Source organism: Agelaius tricolor, unplaced genomic scaffold (assembly GCF_023055355.1).
Source record: "Agelaius tricolor isolate 1412-34295 unplaced genomic scaffold, bAgeTri1.0.p SCAF_55, whole genome shotgun sequence".
Taxonomy (NCBI): domain Eukaryota; kingdom Metazoa; phylum Chordata; class Aves; order Passeriformes; family Icteridae; genus Agelaius; species Agelaius tricolor.
The window spans coordinates 609,735-627,276 of NW_027269315.1; the positions used below are offsets into that span (position 1 = coordinate 609,735).

At 60.6% G+C, this 17,542-nt stretch overlaps 2 protein-coding genes across 2 annotated transcripts; one reads left to right on the forward strand and one right to left on the reverse strand.

Moving 5' to 3' along the window:
- Nucleotides 1-41: 41 nt before the first annotated feature.
- KRT18 (keratin 18) lies at nucleotides 42-5,974 on the reverse strand. Its single transcript, XM_071456004.1, has 7 exons — nucleotides 5,522-5,974; nucleotides 4,645-4,727; nucleotides 3,124-3,280; nucleotides 2,890-3,054; nucleotides 2,131-2,256; nucleotides 1,173-1,396; nucleotides 42-147 (listed from the first exon to the last, which is right to left on the reverse strand). Exons 1-7 carry the CDS (start codon nucleotides 5,972-5,974, stop codon nucleotides 42-44), a joined length of 1,314 nt encoding a protein of 437 aa, XP_071312105.1.
- Nucleotides 5,975-9,124: 3,150 nt separating this feature from the next.
- KRT8 (keratin 8) lies at nucleotides 9,125-16,629 on the forward strand. The gene is made up of 8 exons (XM_071455998.1): nucleotides 9,125-10,294; nucleotides 11,216-11,424; nucleotides 12,050-12,110; nucleotides 12,230-12,325; nucleotides 12,403-12,567; nucleotides 14,099-14,224; nucleotides 14,641-14,861; nucleotides 15,483-16,629. Exons 1-8 carry the CDS (start codon nucleotides 9,968-9,970, stop codon nucleotides 15,814-15,816), a joined length of 1,539 nt encoding a protein of 512 aa, XP_071312099.1. The 5' UTR covers nucleotides 9,125-9,967; the 3' UTR covers nucleotides 15,817-16,629.
- Nucleotides 16,630-17,542: the final 913 nt, after the last annotated feature.

Below are 17,542 nucleotides of genomic sequence, written 5' to 3' on the forward strand. Positions count from 1 at the left end.
CCCCCCCGGGTTTTGGGGGCCAGGGATCCCCCGTGACCCCCTCAGTACGTGCGGACCTTCACCTCCCTGGTCTCGGTGATCACGCGCTTGGTGGGCCCTGTCCCTGCCGTGGTGGCCGTGGTCTCCTTGTCCAGGGCATCCCTCAGGCTGTGGGGGGGGTGGTTAGCGGTGGGGGCACCCAGGGGTCCCCTCCCCATGCTGGTAGTGTCCTCCCCTCAGTGTCACCCAACAGGTGACGGAGATGGCATGTCCAGTGGGATGGGCTGGGGTGTCCCAGCACCCTGGAGATTGTCCCCTCTGGGTGTCACCCTTGTCCCCTGGCTGTTCCCAAGATCTTGTAACTGCTGGGACCCGGACACTGGGACACCTGGGGCTCATCCCCTCTGATGTCACCATTGTCCCCATCCCCAGGCCATCCTGTCTGAAGGACAGACCTGGGATACATGATCTCCTGGGATCATCCCCCTGGATGTCACTGCTGTCCCCTGGCTGTCCCCAAAATCTTATAACTGGTGGGACCTGGACACCTCATCACAGGGGTCTCATCTGCCCTGGGTGTCCCCTCCCCATGCCAGGGACAGCACCTGGACACTCAATTCCTGGAATTATCCTTTTCCATCCCCTTCCCAGCCCATATACTCCCCCCTCTGTCTCCATTTCCCCCTCACCTCAATTTCCATCCCTCTGAATTTTCCCCCCCGAGCCCTTATACCTGAACTCACCCCCCAAACTTCCTCACCTGAGCTCTGTTTGCTCACCTTCCCCCAAAACCTGAATTCCTCCCCTTCACCTGAGCCCCTGTACGTGAACTCCCCTCTGATTTGAACTCCCACCCCCTGTACCTGCCTTCCTTCCCCTTCTCACCCAAACCACCCATATCTGAACTATACCTCCAAATTCCCCCCTCACCTGAACTTCTAACACCCCGTACCTGGATTCCTTCCCTCTCCACCAAACTCCCCCCCAAACCCTCTCATACCTGAACTTCCCTCTCACCTGAACCCTCCTGAACTCCTCCCCCTCACCTGAACCTCCCCTGACCTGAACTCACGCCCCCGTACCTGAACTTCCCCTCCCACCTGAACTTCCCCCTCGGCGCTATCTAAATTCCTTCCCCCCAGCTGAACCCCCCCGTACCCAATCCCTTCCCCAGTTCCCCCCCCTCTGTTAACCTGAAGCCGTCGTCGCCCTCCAGCAGCTGCCGATATGTAGCGATCTCCGCCTCGAGCCGGTCCTTGAGGCCGAGCAGCTCCCGGTGCTGCTCGTTCTGCCGCTGGAGCTGCGCCCGCACGTCCCGCAGCTCTGCCTCGGCCGCGCTCACCTGGAGCTGCACCTGCGCCAGGTGAGCCCCGGCCCGCGCCTCGGCCTCGGCCAGCGCCGCCTCCAGACCCGCGTTCTGGGGGAACCCGGGCGATTAGGGGGGTTCGGGGGACTCAGCACCCCGAGTTCATCCCGAGCTTCAGCCTCGGCCAGCGCCGCCTCCAGACCCAAGTTCTGGAGGGATTGGGGGGTTAACGCGGTTTTGGGGGAGTTCACTTTGATCTGAGCCTCAGCCTCGACAACGGCAGCCTCTAAATCTGTGTTATGGGGTGTTCGTGGGGGAATTAGGGGGTTTTGGGGCAGCCAGAACCCCTAAAATGGGGGGATTGGAGGATCTGCACCAAGAAAATGGGGGGGTGAGTCACCTTGGGCTCAGCCAGTGACTCCAGACCCACATTCAGGGGAATGTAGGGGTTTTGCAGGGGTTCACCCCAAATCCTGGGGGTTTACCCTGAGCATTGGTTGATGCAGACCCCAAACCTGTGTTCTGGGGGGGATCAGGGGAGGATTAGGGCATCTTATGGGGGTTCACCATGCCCTGAGCCTCAGGCTCAGGCAGTGCCACCTCCAGCCCCGAGTTCTGGGGAATTCAGAGGGTTTGGGGTCGGTGGAGGGGGTCAAGACTTCAAAAATGGCCTTTGTGTGGCTGGAGTTATGGGTTGGGGGTTGGAGGGGTTTTGGGGCTCTGGAGCCATGGATTAAGGGGAGCTAGGTTTTTTGGAGGGGGAGTTGGGAATGTGAGGCTGTGAGTTGAGGGATTTGGGGGGCGGGTTGGGGTTTTTTGGGGGAGTTTGGAGAATTTTGGGGTACCTGGTTGCGCAGGGCCTCAAGGTCAATCTCGAGGGTTTGCAGTGAGCGACGCAGGGCCCCAACAGTGCCTCGTGCCACGTCCAGGTCCTTCGTGCTCTGCGTCACCTCCAGGGTGGTCTCTGTGATCTGGGAGGGAAAGGAGGGGTCTAGGGGGGCCTGGGGACAACCTTGGGGTCTGGGGGGCAGCAGCCTTGGTGCCACCCATCAGGAGCACCCCAAGTCCTGGAGGGGAGGTGGGGGAGTGAGACCATCCCAAGAAGAGCCAGACTCAGGCATGGGACCCTAATGGGGGTCCCACACTGTGGGGGTGCCCTAGGAGGGGCTCCAAACTTGCACCTTGGACAGAGGCCATCCCAAAAGTGTCCCCAAGGGTGGACCAGGAACCTCCTGGAGCAGTTCACCCCAGGGCTGCCACTGAAAATGTCACGAGTGTCCACCCAGGTCCCTCCTGGGTGTGCCACCCCTCTTCCCCCTGGCTTTGTGGGGCTTCTTTGGGGACCTCCCATGCTACCCTGGGGACACCCCCCAAAAGGGGTTTCCCCTTTTTTGGGACCCCCCCAGTGGCCTCCCATTGGGGACACCCCTATGGAGTGTCATTGGGGACCCTTGGATGTGGACTGGTGGGGGTTTGGGGTCTCCAACTCTCACCCCCTCTGCTTCTTCAGGTCCTCCAGGACCATTGTCCTGGATGCACTGCTCCCCCAGGATCGTTTTGGGGCTGGTTTTGGGTGGGATTTCAGGTTTTTTAGGGTTCCTTACCTGCTGCCCCCACTGCTTCTCCAGGTCCTCCAGATTTTTCTGGGCCAGGGCATCATACTGAGCCCGCAGCTCTCCCAGGACCTTCCCTAAATCCTGTGACTGCGGAGCGTCCACCTCCACCGTCAGCGCTGACTGCGAGGCCTGCGCCCGCAGGTCCTGCACTTCCTGGAGGCAGCATGGGTCAGTTTGGGGTCCCACAGCCCCTCCCGAGCCCCCCAAGTCCTCTGGACCCACCAGGTCATGGTCCTTGCGCAGCAGGATCAGCTCCTCACGCAGGGCCTCGATGTCCCCCTCGAGCTGCAGCCGCGTCATGTTGGTGTCGTCCAGGACCTTGCGCAGCCCGGCGATGTCGCTGTCCACAGACAGGCGGATGGCCAGCTCTGCCTCGAACCTGGACACGCCGCAGGAATGGAGAGCCAGGGTGGGACACAGAGCTGAGCCAGCCTTGTGCCCGTTCTTTACTTTGTCCTTGTTTCTGTCCCTGATGTATCCTTGTCCCCCACCCCCATCATCAGCCCCATTTCCATCCCCAACCCAACACAGCCTTTTCCTCATCCTCGTTCAATCCCCATCATCCTCAGCCCCGTTTCTATCCCCAACACATCCTTCTCCCCATCCCTGTCCCATCCCCATCCCATTCCCATCATCCTCATTTCCTTCTCCATTTCTCTTCCCATCCTTGTCCTCATCTCTATTTTCAATTCCATCCCATCTCCTTGTCCCACCCTCACCTCATTTCCATCTCCAGCCCCACCTGACCTCATCCCATCACTGTCTCCATCCATGTTCTTATCCCTGTCTCATCTCCTCTGCCACCTCCACTCATCCTATCTTGGTACCTGTTCCCATTCTCATTCTCATCCTTCTCCTTGTCTTCATCCCCATTTTTATCCCCTGTTCCCGTTCCCATTCCTCTCTCATCCTATTCCTCATCCTCATCTCCAGTTCTGTCCCATCCCTGTCTCCATCCATGTTCCCATTCCTGTCTCATCCCAACTCTAACCTACAGCTGTCCCCATCCTGTTCTTTTCCCTATTCCCATCCAGTTTCCCATCCCCATTCCCACTCCTGTTTCCATCTTTGACCTTGTCCTTATCCTGATTTCCATCCTCAGCCCATCCCTGTCCCTGTCCACATCCAGTCTCCATTACCACTCCTATTTCCATCCTTGTCCTTGTGCACTCCCTGTCCCATCTCCACCCCATTCCAATCCCTGTACCCACTTCCTTCCCACCCATCCCCATTCAGTCCCCATCCCATCCTCATCCTCACTCCCATTGCCACCTGTTCTCTCCCTAGTCCCCATCCCCATCCACATCTCCATCCATTTCCACCCTATTCCCATTCCCACTCCTGTTTCCATGCTGGTCTCCATCCCATCTCCCTCACCATCCTTATCCCCATTCCCATCCCCCTGTTTCCATCCTTGTCCTTGTCTTCATCCCCATCTCGTCCCCATCCTCATCCCCATTCACACCCCCATCCTCACCCTCATCCCCCCTCCATCTTCATCCCCATTCCTACCCAATCCCACCCCCATTCCCATCTCCATTCCCACCTTGTTTCCAACTCCATTTCCACCCCATCCCCATTCCCACCCCTATTTCCACCCCATCTCCACCCTCTTTTCCATCATATTCCCACCCCCATTTCCATCCCCATTCTCGCTCCATCCTCATTCCCGTGTCACTCCTGCCATGTTCCCATCCTCATTTACTCCCAGTATCCCCAGTATCCCCAGTATCCCTCCCTCACTTGACCCGGAAGTCATCAGCCGCCAGCCGAGCGTTGTCAATCTGCAGCACAGTGCGTGCATTCTCCACTGTGCTCTCCAGGATCTGGGATGGGGACACGAGGACACCCGTGGATACAGGGGACACACGGACATGGGGGCACACAGACATGCAGGGACAGATGGACACATGGGCATGGGGACACGGACACGAGTGGACACGGGGAAATGGGGACTCATGGGGAGGGGCATGGGGAGACATAGACAGGGGGACGTGGACATGGGGGTGCACGGATGGGGGATGTGTGGAGGGACACACGGACATGAGGGGACACAGGTGGACACACACAGACACGGAGACACAGACACAGGTGAACACATGGATATGGGGGGTATGGACACATGGACACGCAGACACAGGGACACTCACAGGGACGCAGGGACACAGGGACACGTGTCACCGTCGCTGTGGCAGGGTGACTTCCCCGGCCCCCCTTCCCTGCAGGGCCTCGCCCCGGAAAAGCTGCGATAGCCCAGGGTGGGGGCGGGGCGGGGGCGCCTAGGTGTGTGTGGGGGGGGAGGGGTGCCGGTCACCTTGAGGAGGCTCCAGGAGGGGCTTTGGGGACACCGGGGGGGTCTAATTTACCCAAAAATCGGAGTAAGAATGGAGGGGGGACTCCTTCGACACTGCCCCACCACGGTGGCCTTGGTCACGTCCTTCGCTCCCCCCGTGGGGAGACCCCCCCCCCCCCCCGAGCCCCCCACCCACGGGACTTACAGACCTCCCCAAGCCCCCCTACGCCCTCCCAGGGACGTACAGACCTTCCACAGATACAAAGTTCAGCTCTTTCCCTCTCCCTCCCCAGTTAATGTTTAACCCCAACCCCCCCGCGCGCCCACCTTGTCCCGTAGCTCCTCTATCAGCTCCCACTGGGGGCTCCAGTCGTGGGCGCTGGGTCCCTTTTGGGCCATAAACTCCCGGATTTGGGTCTCCAGGCGCCGGTTCTCCCGCTCCAGTCTCCGCACCTGCTCCAGGTACGTGGCCAGGCGGTCGTTGAGGTCCTGCATCGCCTCCTTCTCGTTGGCCACGGTCCCGGAGCCCCCCAGGAGGAGGCTGCCCCCCAGGCCGGCCCCATAACCGGCCCCATAACCGGCCCCAAAGGCGCCCCCGGCGCTGCTCAGGGTGCGGGTGACGGAGATCCGGGACCCCGCGCCCCCCGCCCCCGCGTACACGCTCGCGGCGCTGCCCAGGGGGGCGAAGCGGCGGCCGGGGGCGATCCCGGGGGTCCCGAGGGTCCCGATCCCGCCGGAACGGACGGAGCTGGAATAGACGGTGCGGCGGGAGAAGCTCATGGGGACGGCGGCACGACGGCGGGAGCCCGAGAGTAGCACGGACGGACGCACGGATGGAATTCCGGGCGGGAATTCTGGCCGGGATTTATAGCCGGGAGCGGCCCCGCGGCACCTCCCCACGGCCTCGCTCCCGGGAAGGGAAGGTGCGGCTGGAGCCGGCCCAGGGCTTTGTTCCTGCGGAGACCGGCCCCAAAACCTGAGGAGTGGGGTGTGAGGGAAAATAATCAGCCCCAAAACTCGTGGGATGTGAGGCAGAGGTTTGGGAGTCTGACCCAGAAATGGGAAATGCAGGGCAAGGGAAAGGGAATCAACCCCAAAACTTGTGGGGTGCAGGGTGGGTGGAAAGGGGTATGACCCAGAACTGTGGGGTGGGGGACAGAGGGAAAGGAATCAGCCCCAGAACTTGTAGGATGAGGGTTGGAGGGATGGGTATCTGACCCAGGATTTGTGATGTGTGTTCAGAATGATGGCATCGACCCCATAACTGTGGGGTGGGGAACGAAGGAATAGGACTCGGCCCCAGAACTGTGGGATGTGGGGCAGGGTCAGCCCCACACCTTTTCAGGTCACCATAGCCAGCCCCACATCACCCTACTAATCTTTGCACTGCTGCAGCCCCTGCCTGACTGAGACCCCCTGTTTTACCCTATTCCTGGCCTGTTCTGCTCTGTTTTCCCCATTTTGCCCCATTTTGTCCTATTTTAGCCTGTTCATATCCCGTTTACTCATTTTTGCCCACTTTTGAGCCATCCCTGCCTTGCTTTATCTCTTTTGTCCTATTTTTGCCCATTTCTCATTTTCCCCATTTCCTCCATTCCTGTCTTTTTGCTTCATTTTACTCCATTTATGCAAAATCTTCCCATTTTGCTGTTTTGCCTCATTTTGCTGTCTTACCCCATTCCTGTCCCATTTTACTAGTTTTTGCCCTATTTTGTCATTTTATCCCATTCTAGTCCCACTTTAACCCTTTTTGCCTGATCTTGCCCTGTTTTATCCCATTCATGTCCCATTTATCCCTTGTTGCCTGATTTTGCCCCATCTCTGTCCAGTTTTGCTGGTTTCCACCCCATTTTTTTTTGCCGTTTCTGCCCATTTTGTCCTTCCCCTTTTCCTCCAATTTCCCTTTTCACCCATGTTTTTCTCCGCTTTGCCCCATTCCTTCCCTTCCATTCCCTTTGTTTTGCCCCATTCCTGCCCAATTTTTCCCCATTTTCCCCCACTTATGCTCAATTTTATCCTGTTCTGCCCCGTCTCCCCCTTCTCCCCCTTTTTGCCCCGTTTCCCTTCTTTTGTCTCCATTTTCCCCGCGGGGTCCCTGAGGTGCCGGACCCGAGGGTCCCAGGGGGTCCCGCCCAGGGTGCAGTGGCCTCGTCCCTCTTTGGGGACCCCCTGGGACCCCCTGAAGGGCATGGGGGAGGGGCGGGGGTGTCGGGGCTGCTCCCACCCTGGGCCTTATCAGGAACATTCCGGGCGTTCCGGGTGGGTGACGTGTCCCACCCGTGTCCCCCCGCCCCGCCGTGTTCCCCCTCCCACTTGCCCCAAATGTCCCCCATGTCCCTGTGAGCCCCCGGTGTCCCCACACATCCCCCCAGTGTGTCCCTTGTGTGTCACCCGCTATCCCCCAGTGTCCACTCCTCGTGTCCTCCCGTGTCCCCCTGAGTCCCCCCCATGCCCATAACGTCCCCCATCCCCCCGTCACCTCACGGCCACCCCGTGTTCCCCCCGTGTCCCTCCGTGCCTCAGTGTCCCCATCTGATGGCGAGGGGGGGCTCAGCTGGGGCCGTCAAGGCCTTAGGGGGTCCCCACTGCTCCTTGGGTGGTCTTGGGGGTCTGGGGCAGTGTCCTGCAGGGTCTGGGACCTACCCTACCCCCCCTTCCAGGGTTATCTCTGGAAATTCCTTCCTGATAAGACGGGCGGGATTTAGGGAGGGAGCTGGAGGTGGTGGGAGCCCCTGGGGGGGCAGAGGGGGGAGCAGATCGTGTTCCCTCCTGGGCGTCTCAGGTCTGGGGGGGCTTGAGACCCTCCCTGTAGGGCTGGGCTGCTCAGACCCGTTGACCCCCCCAGGTGGAATCTGGATGGATTTGGGAGGGAAGGGAAAGAAGGGAGGAAGGGAAAGAAGGGAAGGAGGAAGGAAGTGGCGGAAGTGGCGGAAGTGGCGGAAGGAAGGAAGTGGGGGAAGGAAGGAAGTGGCGGAAGGAAGTGGCGGAAGGAAGGAAGTGGCGGAAGGAAGGAAGTGGCGGAAGGAAGTGGCGGAAGGAAGGAAGTGGCGGAAGGAAGGAAGTGGCGGAAGGAAGGAAGTGGCGGAAGGAAGTGGCGGAAGGAAGGAAGTGGCGGAAGGAAGTGGCGGAAGGAAGTGGCGGAAGGAAGTGGCGGAAGGAAGTGGCGGAAGAAAGTGGCGGAAGGAAGTGGCGGAAGGAAGGAAGTGGCGGAAGGAAGTGGCGGAAGGAAGGAAGTGGCGGAAGGAAGGAAGGAAGTGGCGGAAGGAAGTGGCGGAAGGAAGGAAGTGGCGGAAGGAAGTGGCGGAAGGAAGTGGCGGAAGGAAGGAAGTGGCGGAAGTGGCGGAAGTGGCGGAAGTGGCGGAAGGAAGGAAGGAAGGAAGGAAGGAAGGAAGGAAGGAAGCTCCCTCTAGATCCCAGCTGCGGGATCCCAAACCCGTGGGTGCCGCCCTCCCAGTGCCCAGCGTGTGCCGCCCTCGTGCCGGGCAAGTCTGGGCAGGAGACACCACTGCACACAATGGCACCTGTCAGACCCACCTGCACACACCTGAACTCACCTGAACTCACATCCATCCATCCATCCCATGCCATTTTGGGGATGTTTTTCCTATTTTGCTGCTGAGTTTGGCACTGGGGACAGGCCCTGGTGAGGCTTGGGGACAGGTCTGGGGCTAGATTTGGAGTGATGTGACTGGAGTCCCATGTTGTGATTTGGGGACAGGGGCTGGGGTCAGGGGTTGTGGGAATAGTTTGGGGTCACAGATTGGGGATGTGGTGCTAGGGACGCAGACTGGGGGACACAGGGTAGTGACAGTGGTCTGGAGACCCAGACTGGGGGACAAGCTGAGGACATGGGCTTGGGTCAGGGGTTGGGGGCTGAGACTGGGGGGATCTGGACTGGGGTCGGGGGCCCAAACTGGGTGACAGGACTTGGTGACATGGAGTCAGGGACTCAGATTAGGAGACTCAGGTGTGGGGACACGGTGGGGAAGGGCTGGGGACACTCCCGAGGGAGTGTTGGTGGGTGTCCTCCTTCGGGAGGGGGCGCGGAGGGGGACGGGGAGCACAGGGACCCGCATTTTGGGGTAAGCCCACCCCCGCGTACCCTCCCGTCCCGATGCCTGTGGATCCCGGTGATCCCGCCAATCCCACGTCCCGAAGGGGTTAAAGCTCCGGTCCCTCCCCCCGCTTCTCCTCCCCCGGCTCTGGGATAAACCCGAGAACCAACCCGGGAACCAAACCGGGAAGGCGCCCGGAACCCGCCCGGCCGCTCCGCCCGGCCGGGCCCGTCCTGCCCCGACCCGTCCGGCCGGTCCTGCCGGGGCTGCCGCCGGAGCCTCCCTGCCCCGAGCGCGGCCTTCGGCCTTCCCCTCCTCAGCCTTCTCCAACCTGCTCCAGCCGTCCTCATCATCCTGAGCCTCTTCAGCCTCTTCCAGCCGTCCTAAGCCTCCTCCAGTCGTCCTCGTCCTGCTCAGCTGAGGACCTTCTCCAACCCTCTTCCAAACTTGCACCAATCTCCTCATCCTCCTTCTAACCTTCTCCATCCTCCCTGCAGCCTCCTCATCCCCCTCAGCCTCCTCCAACCCTCTTCCAACCATCCCCGACCTTCTTCATCCACTTTCCAACCCCTTTCCAAACTCCCTCGTATCTCCTTTCCCAACTTCCAACCTCCTCCCAATCTTCTCCAGCTTCCTCATCCTCCAGCCGCCCTCCTTTCGCACCTCCCCAGCACTTGGCAGGCTCTCTGCAGCCTCTGTTCCCACTCTCCCCTCTCAGATGTCGGTCTCCATCCCCCGGGAGCCGCTGCGGAGCAGCTCGGCCGTTCCGGGCCGCTCCTTCTCATCCCGCTCCTTCACGGCCGCTCCGGCGCTGAGGATGAGCACGGCCCCGGCCCTCGGCCCTTACGGGGGGCTCCGGGGCGGCTCCGGGGGGCTCGGGGGACCCTCGTGGGTGCCGGGCGCGGGCATCACGGCCGTCACCATCAACCGGAGTCTCCTGGCGCCGCTGGACGTGGCCGTGGATCCCGAGCTGCAGGAGCTGCGCCGGGAGGAGAAGGAGCAGATCAAGACCCTCAACGATAAATTCGCTGCCTTCATCGACAAGGTGGGGCTGGGGGGACCCCGAGGAGGGGTGGGGCCACTCTGGGGACTGGCTTCTGGGACCTCCTGGGGCACCTGGGACGTCTTGGGACACCTGGGGACATTGAGACCACCCTGGGACCTCCTGAACATCTCTGGGGACTTCAGTACCCTTGGGGACTTGAGACCTTCTCTGGGACCCCCTGAGTCTCAGATGGGACATCCCAAGCACCTTTGGGGCCCTCCTGAGACCCCTGGGGACACTGAGAAGCCCTTCTGGGTGCCCTCCAGGGACCCTCTGGATCAGCTGGGACCTCCTGAGCACCTTTGGGGACTTTCTGAGACCCTCAGAGACAGTGACACCCCCTTTTGGGGACACTCTGAACCCCCTCCTGGGTTACCCAAGGACACACAGACTCCAGCTTGCCCCAGGACCCCAAATCTTCCACCTGCCCCCCCCCCCCCCCTTCCACTCCATGCCCCTCTCCAGCCCAACCCATTCCCCCAGAGGTGATTTGGGGGTAGTTTTGGGGTTCTGATTCCCTTTTCCCCCTTTCCCCCCAGGTATGAATTGGGGGTGGAGGTGTTTTTGGGCTGATTTTGAGGTATGGGAGTGCCCCAGATCCTGCTTTCGCCCAAGTGGGATTTTGGGGTGCAGGGGTGATTTTGGGGTAATTTTGGGATGTCGAGTGATTTTGAGGTGATTCTGGGGAGTGGCATTGCTTCTGACCCCCTTTCCTCCAGGTGTGATTTTGGGGTGGAGGTGATTTGGGGTGATTTTGAGGTATGGGAGTGCCCCTGACCCCCTTTCCCCCAGGTGTGATTTGGGGGTAGAGGTGGTTTTGGGGTGATTTTGAGGTATGGGAGTGCCGTTGATCCTGCTTTCCCCCAGGTGTGATTTTGGGGTGATTTTGGCTGGTTTTGGGGTGCTGTTCCCTGTCCGCAGGTGCGGTTCCTGGAGCAGCAGAACAAACTCCTGGAGACCAAATGGGGGCTCCTGCGGGCACAGCCCCCTCCCCGCAGCAGCCTGGGGGGGCTCCTCGAGGGCTACGCGGGGACCCTGCGGCGGCAGCTGGAGGCGCTCGGGCAGGAGCGGCAGCGGCTGCGCGCAGAGCTCGGCCACGTCCGCGGGCTGGTCGAGGAGTTCAAGGCCAAGTCAGTGTCCCCAAATGTCCCCTAAATCTCCCGGGTACCCCCACGTCTCCCCAGATCCCTCCACAACCCCCCAGTGCCACCTTGTAGCCCCCCAATGCCACCTTGTGCCTGCTGATGCCACCCACGCCACGCCCGCAGCCTCCTGGAGGAATTCAAGGGCACGTCTGTGTCCCCGAGTGTTCCCCCACATATGCCTGTGTCCCCACCCTGTGTGCCCTCACCCCCATGTCCCTTCATCCCCGTGTCCCCCTGTCCCCATGGCCTTCGATGTCCCCACCGTGTCCCTGGGTCTCCCTGTATCCTCATGTCCCCACATCCCTGGTGTAAGTCCTCTCTAGGTCCCCACATCCTCCCATTGCCTTGTCCCTTTGTCCCCCTGTCCCCACCTCCCCATGTCCTCCCATCCCCTTGTGTCCCCATGTTCCCATGTCCTCCCATCCTCGTATCCCTCCCTGTCCCAATGTCCCCATAGACCCATGTCCCCCCTGTCACCATGTCCCCTCCCTACTGTCTCCATATCCCTGTCCCCATGTCCCCCATTCCCATATCCCATGTTCCCCATGTCCCCCATTCCCATTTCTCCATGTGCCCCTGTCCCCCCCCATCCTTGTGTCCCCCTGCCCAGGTATGAGGAGGAGATCAACCACCGCACGGAGAAGGAGAACGAGTTTGTCCTGCTCAAAAAGGTGGGGGAACCCCGACACTGAGGGGGGACCCCGACATAGGGGGAGTCCCTGAGACCAAGGGGTTGCTGTGGGGGTCCCTGGGGTGCTGGGAACAGGGGGTGACAGGGGTGTTCCTGCAGGATGTGGATGAAGCCTACATGTCCAAGGTGGAGCTGGAATCACGCCTGGAGAGCCTCACGGACGAGATAAACTTCCTGCGGCAGCTCTATGAGGAGGTTTGGGGGTGCCTGGGATTTGGGGTGCCTGGATTCAGGAGGTGCCCCCCTGCTAAAGGCACCCCCTGTGTGTGCAGGAGCTGCAGGAGCTGCGGGCGCAGGTGTCGGACACAGCCGTGGTGGTGTCCATGGACAACAGCCGCCAGCTGGACATGGCCGGGGTCCTGGCGGAGGTGCGGGCGCAGTACGAGGACATCGCCGGCCGCAGCCGCGCTGAGGCTGAAGGCCTCTACCAGGTCAAGGTCAGGACAGCACCTGCTGCTGCTGCCCAAGCCTTTATCTTCCTCCTCCTCCTCCTCCTCCTCTTCCTCCTCTTCCTTGTTCCCCAAACCTTCTTCCTCCTTGCTTACCCACTAATCCTCCTCCTCTCCGCCTGCTCCCCAAACCTTCATCTTCCTCCTCTTTTCTCCCTAATCCTTCCTCCTCTTCTACCTCCCCCTGACACTTCCTCCTCCTTCCTGCTCCCTAAAACTTCCTCCTCCTCTTCCACACCCTGAGCCTTCATCCGCCTCCCTGCCCCATCCTCTCTTATTCCTACTTCTCCTCCCTGCCCTGAGCTTTTTTCCTCCTCCTCCTCCCTGCTTCTCAAGTCTTCATCCTCTTCCTTGCTCCCTGATACTACTCCTAGTTCCCAAGCCTTCATCCTCCTCCCTCCCTGCCCCGTCCTCCTCCTCCTCCCCGTTCCTCAATCCTTCTTCCTCCTTGTCACCTCCTCCCTGCTCCCTGAACCTTCCTCTTCCTCCTTGCTGCATCTTCCTCCTCCTCCCTTCCCCAAATCCTCCTTCTCCTCCTCCTCTTCCTCCTCCTCATCCTCCTCATCTTCCTCCCTGCCCTGGAGGAAGCAGCTGCTGCGTGGGAGAAATTCTGGCTTGAGACCCAACCGGAGCTGCCACATCCAGCCTGAAGTGTTCCCCCTGGCATCATCCCAGTCCCGGGGAGCCACAGGGCAGGGAGGGGCCCCATCTCCATTCCTGGTGCAGATCCCAGTGCCAGAACTTCCCAGGCTCTTTCATCCTCCGTTTTGGGATGCTGGTGGAAAGTGGGGAGGGCTCATCCCACTGGGATCCCAGATTCAAGCCCAGCCAGACCCACCACATCCCAATGAGAGCTGCCATATCCCAGCTGGATCAGCCCTCCCAGCAGCGCTGCATCCTGGCTCTTTCCGCTGAATTTTTGGGGTGCTGGTAGAAAAATTAGGCTCCCCCCTCCCCATCCCACCAAGACCCTGACTCCAAATCGGACCCATGGCATCCCAGCTGGAGCATCCCTCCTGGCATGGCCACATCCCAGCTCTCTCCACCCTGGTTTTGGTGTGCAGGGGAAGAGAGGGGTCCCCTCATCTCCATCCCCTGAGATCCCACATCCCAGTTGGAACATCCTTCTTGATACAGGCAAATCCCAGCTCTACCCAAATTTTGGGGTGCTGGGGGAAAAAAGGGTCCCTCCAATCTCCATTCCCCCAGGATCCTGGTTCCAAACCCAGCTGGACCCCCCAAATTCCAACTGGAGCTACCACATCCCTGTCAGGGCATCCCTTCTGCCTCCACTGCATCCCAGCTCTTCCATCCCAGTTTTTTGGGGTGCTGGTGAAAAAGGGGGGTCCCCCATCTCCATCCCTCCAAGATCCCAGCCCCAAACCCAGCCAGACCTACCGCATCCCACCCTGGACTATCCCTCCAAGTTTGGCCACATCCCAGCTTTTTCCTACCAGTTTTGGGGCACTGGTGGGTTTGGGGGATGCCCCACATTGCCACCCCTGTCTGGTGTCTCCAGTACGAGGAGCTGAAGACAGCAGCTGGGAAGCAGGGGGACGACCTGCGCCAGACTCGCAGCCAGATCCAGGAGCTGAACCGGCGCATCCAGCGGATCCAGGCAGAGATTGAAGCTCTGAAAAACCAGGTCTGGGGTCCAACTCGGATGGAAATTTGGAAGCACACGGCCTGCCCCTCCCCCACACATCCCCCAGCACCCCCAGGGAACCCCCACACTGGATTCCTGAGGATCCCTTGGCATGTCATCCGGGAAACGGGAGGAGAGAGCAATGGCTCAGAGACGTGGGGGATTTTGGGGGGCTGGGAATACTGGTGGGAAAAGGGGGGTGAGGCATAGTGGGATATGAGGGATTCTGGGGGGTGAGGAATACTGGGACACAGGGACACTGGACCACAGAGGATGACAGGACATGGAATACTAGGACACTGGGTGTACTTGGACATGGGGACACTGAGGGGATGAGGGACATTGGGATACTGGGGATTTTGGGTGATGGGGACACTGGTCCGGGGGGATGCTGGGCTCAGTGTCCTGTCCCACAGCGCTTTGGGCTGGAGGCGGCCGTGGCCGAGGCTGAGGAGCGCGGGGAGCTGGCACTGAGGGACGCCCGGGCCAAGCTGGCTGACCTGGAGGGGGCCCTGGCCCAGGCCAAGCAGGACCTGGCCCGGCAGCTCCGGGAGTACCAGGAGCTCATGAACGTCAAACTGGCCCTGGACATCGAGATTGCGACCTACAGGAAGCTGCTGGAGGGCGAGGAGAGCAGGTGGGAAGCCCCAGTCCCAAATCCCAGATCCCATGGGCATCCCACATCCCATAACCCACTGCATCCCACATCCCATAACCTCTGGGCATTCATATCTCACACCTGGTGTCCCATGCTCCATCCCAAATCCCATGGGCATCCCCTTTACCATGCCCTTCATCCTGGATACCATGAACATTCTGTACTCCATGTCCCATATCCTGTGAGGATCCCATATTCCAGGGCATCCCACGTTCCATATCCCATATCCCATGGACATCCCCTATCTCACATCCTGTACCCTGTGGTCATCCCATGTCCCATGGACATCCCATGTCCCACATCCCATACCCTGTGGGTATCTCATGTCCCACGGACATTGCATGTCCCATGTCTCACATCCCATGAACGTCCCAAATTCCCCCCTCTTGACCATGTCCCTTATTCCTCTCCCCCCAAAACTGTGCGCTGGCAGTTTATATACAGACACAAATGGGACAGGGCCGCTATGACAAGATTTTATGGATTCCCACAAAAACCACTCAGTCTGGGGGACCCACCCCCCCCCCGCCCCAGATTTCCCCCCAGGCCATGTCCTTTATCCCCCACCCCATCACTGATCCTATCTGGGGGATCCCCCAGGCTGGAGGCTGCTGTGCAGAACCTGAGCATCCACACCAAGCCTTCAGGGTACCTGGGTGAGTTTGGGGGGGTCCCCAGAACCCCCCGATTTTGGGTGCCCCCCCGTGCCCCTCCTCACAGCTGCTCCCTCTTCCCCACAGGTGGACTCGGGGGAGGTTTTGGGGGGGGATTTGGGGGGGCGTTTGGGGGGGCCGTGGTCAGCTCAGGGTACTCGGTGCCGCCCCCACCCCCCGAGAGCACGGCCCCCCTCAAATCCCGGGCCATCGTCATCAAGAAGATTGAGACTCGCGATGGGAAGCTCGTGTCTGAGTCCTCCGACATCCTGGAAAGCTGAACCCCCTTTCCTGGGGGACCCTTAGGCCTTGGCTTGGCTGGCTGAGCTGAGCCCCCCTCTTTCCTGAGCAAACCCTAAATCCTGACCTGCTGACCCCGCCCTGGGCCCCACTTTCTGGGGTGTCCCCCATGCCCACACAAACCGAACCCCCCCCTTTCCCAGGGGGCTCCTCCATGTTCCCTGCCCCCCCCAGGGTGTCCCCCTCAGTCCTGGCCAAGCGAACCCCCTTTCCCGAGAGGGGGTCCCCATGTCCAGCCCAGCTGAGCCCTCCCCCTTTCCTGGGGGTCTCTCATGTCCAGCCCAGCTGAGACCCCTGGGCTTCCCCTTCTCAGGGTGTTCCCCCATATCCTCCCAAGCTGAACCCCCTTTTCTGAGGTGGGGGGGAGGGTCCCCCATGTCCTGACATTCTGAGCCCTCCCCCAGGTCCCCTCTTTCCTGCCCGGGGGGTGCCCCCAAGTCCAGGCTGAGTCCCCTTTCCTGGGGGTCCTGTCCATGTCCTGGGGGGATCTTTGGTGGGGCATCCCCCTTGTTCAGGCCAGCTGAGCCCATTCCCTTCCTGGGGGGTCCCCCATGTCCTGATCTGCTGATCCCCGCCCTTGGTGTGTCCCCCCTCCATCCTGGCCCCCTTCCCGGGGGTCCCCAGCTCCCGACAGGACACCAGGCACCCTCTGCTGACGACCTGAGCCAGTGCCAGTCTCCCCCGGGGGGCTCCAACCCCCCCATTGTCCCCTCTTGGACGGGGGGGTGGGAACTGGGAGGTCTGGGCCTCCCCTGGGTGTTCTGCTTGCTGCTGGAATAAAACCTTGGAAATTCGGGAGTGTTGATAACTGGGGGGAAGGGGAGTGGGGGAGGGCTCATCCCAGGCTGCCTGGGGTGTTTTGGGGTGCCAGGACGATATTGGGGTGCTCAGATCAATCTGGGTGTGGTGGGATCCATATCTCGGGGTGCCTGGTGTTGTTTTGAGGTTCCCAAGACTTTCTTGGCGGACTGAGACGAGTCTTGGTGTTGCCAGATCAGTTTTGGGGTCTCTGGGTGTGTTTGGGGGTCCTAGAATCTGTTTTAGAGTGCCAGGACCCATCTGTGGCCACCAGGACCAATCTTGGGGTGCCCGGCCCCCATCCTGGGGTGCCAGGACCAGTTTTGGGGTGCCAGGACCCATCCCAGGGTGCCAATACCTGTTTGGGGTTGCCTGGATCTCTCCCAGGTGCCAGGACCTATCTTGGAGTGCCTGGGTCTGTGTTGGGGGGCCAGAACCCATTTGTGGGTGCCAGGGTTTGTTTTGGGGTACCAGGACTCATCCTGGGGCACCTGGGTCCCTCCTGGGGTGTCTGTGACTGTGCCAATGTGCCCAGGTCCCTTTTTGGATGTCTGGCTGTGCTTTGGGGTGCCAGGACCCATCCTGGGCTATCAATATCTGTTTGGGGGTACGAGGGTCCCTCCTGGGGCGTCAGGACCCTTCCAGGGGTGCCAGGACTTGTTTTGGGATAGCAATCCCTGTTTTGGGGTGCCTGGGTCCTTTCTTGGACGCCTAGAGCAGTTTTAGGGTGTCTGTGCCCATCCTGGGCTGCCTGGGACCGTTTTGGCATCTCAGAACCCATCCCAATTTTGGGGGGCCATGGTCCCTTCTGGGGTTCCAGGACCCATCTTGGAGTGCCAGGGATTTTTTGGGGGTGGCCAGTTCCCTCAGGGGGTGCCAGGGCCCATCTCAGGGTGCCAGGGTCTGTTT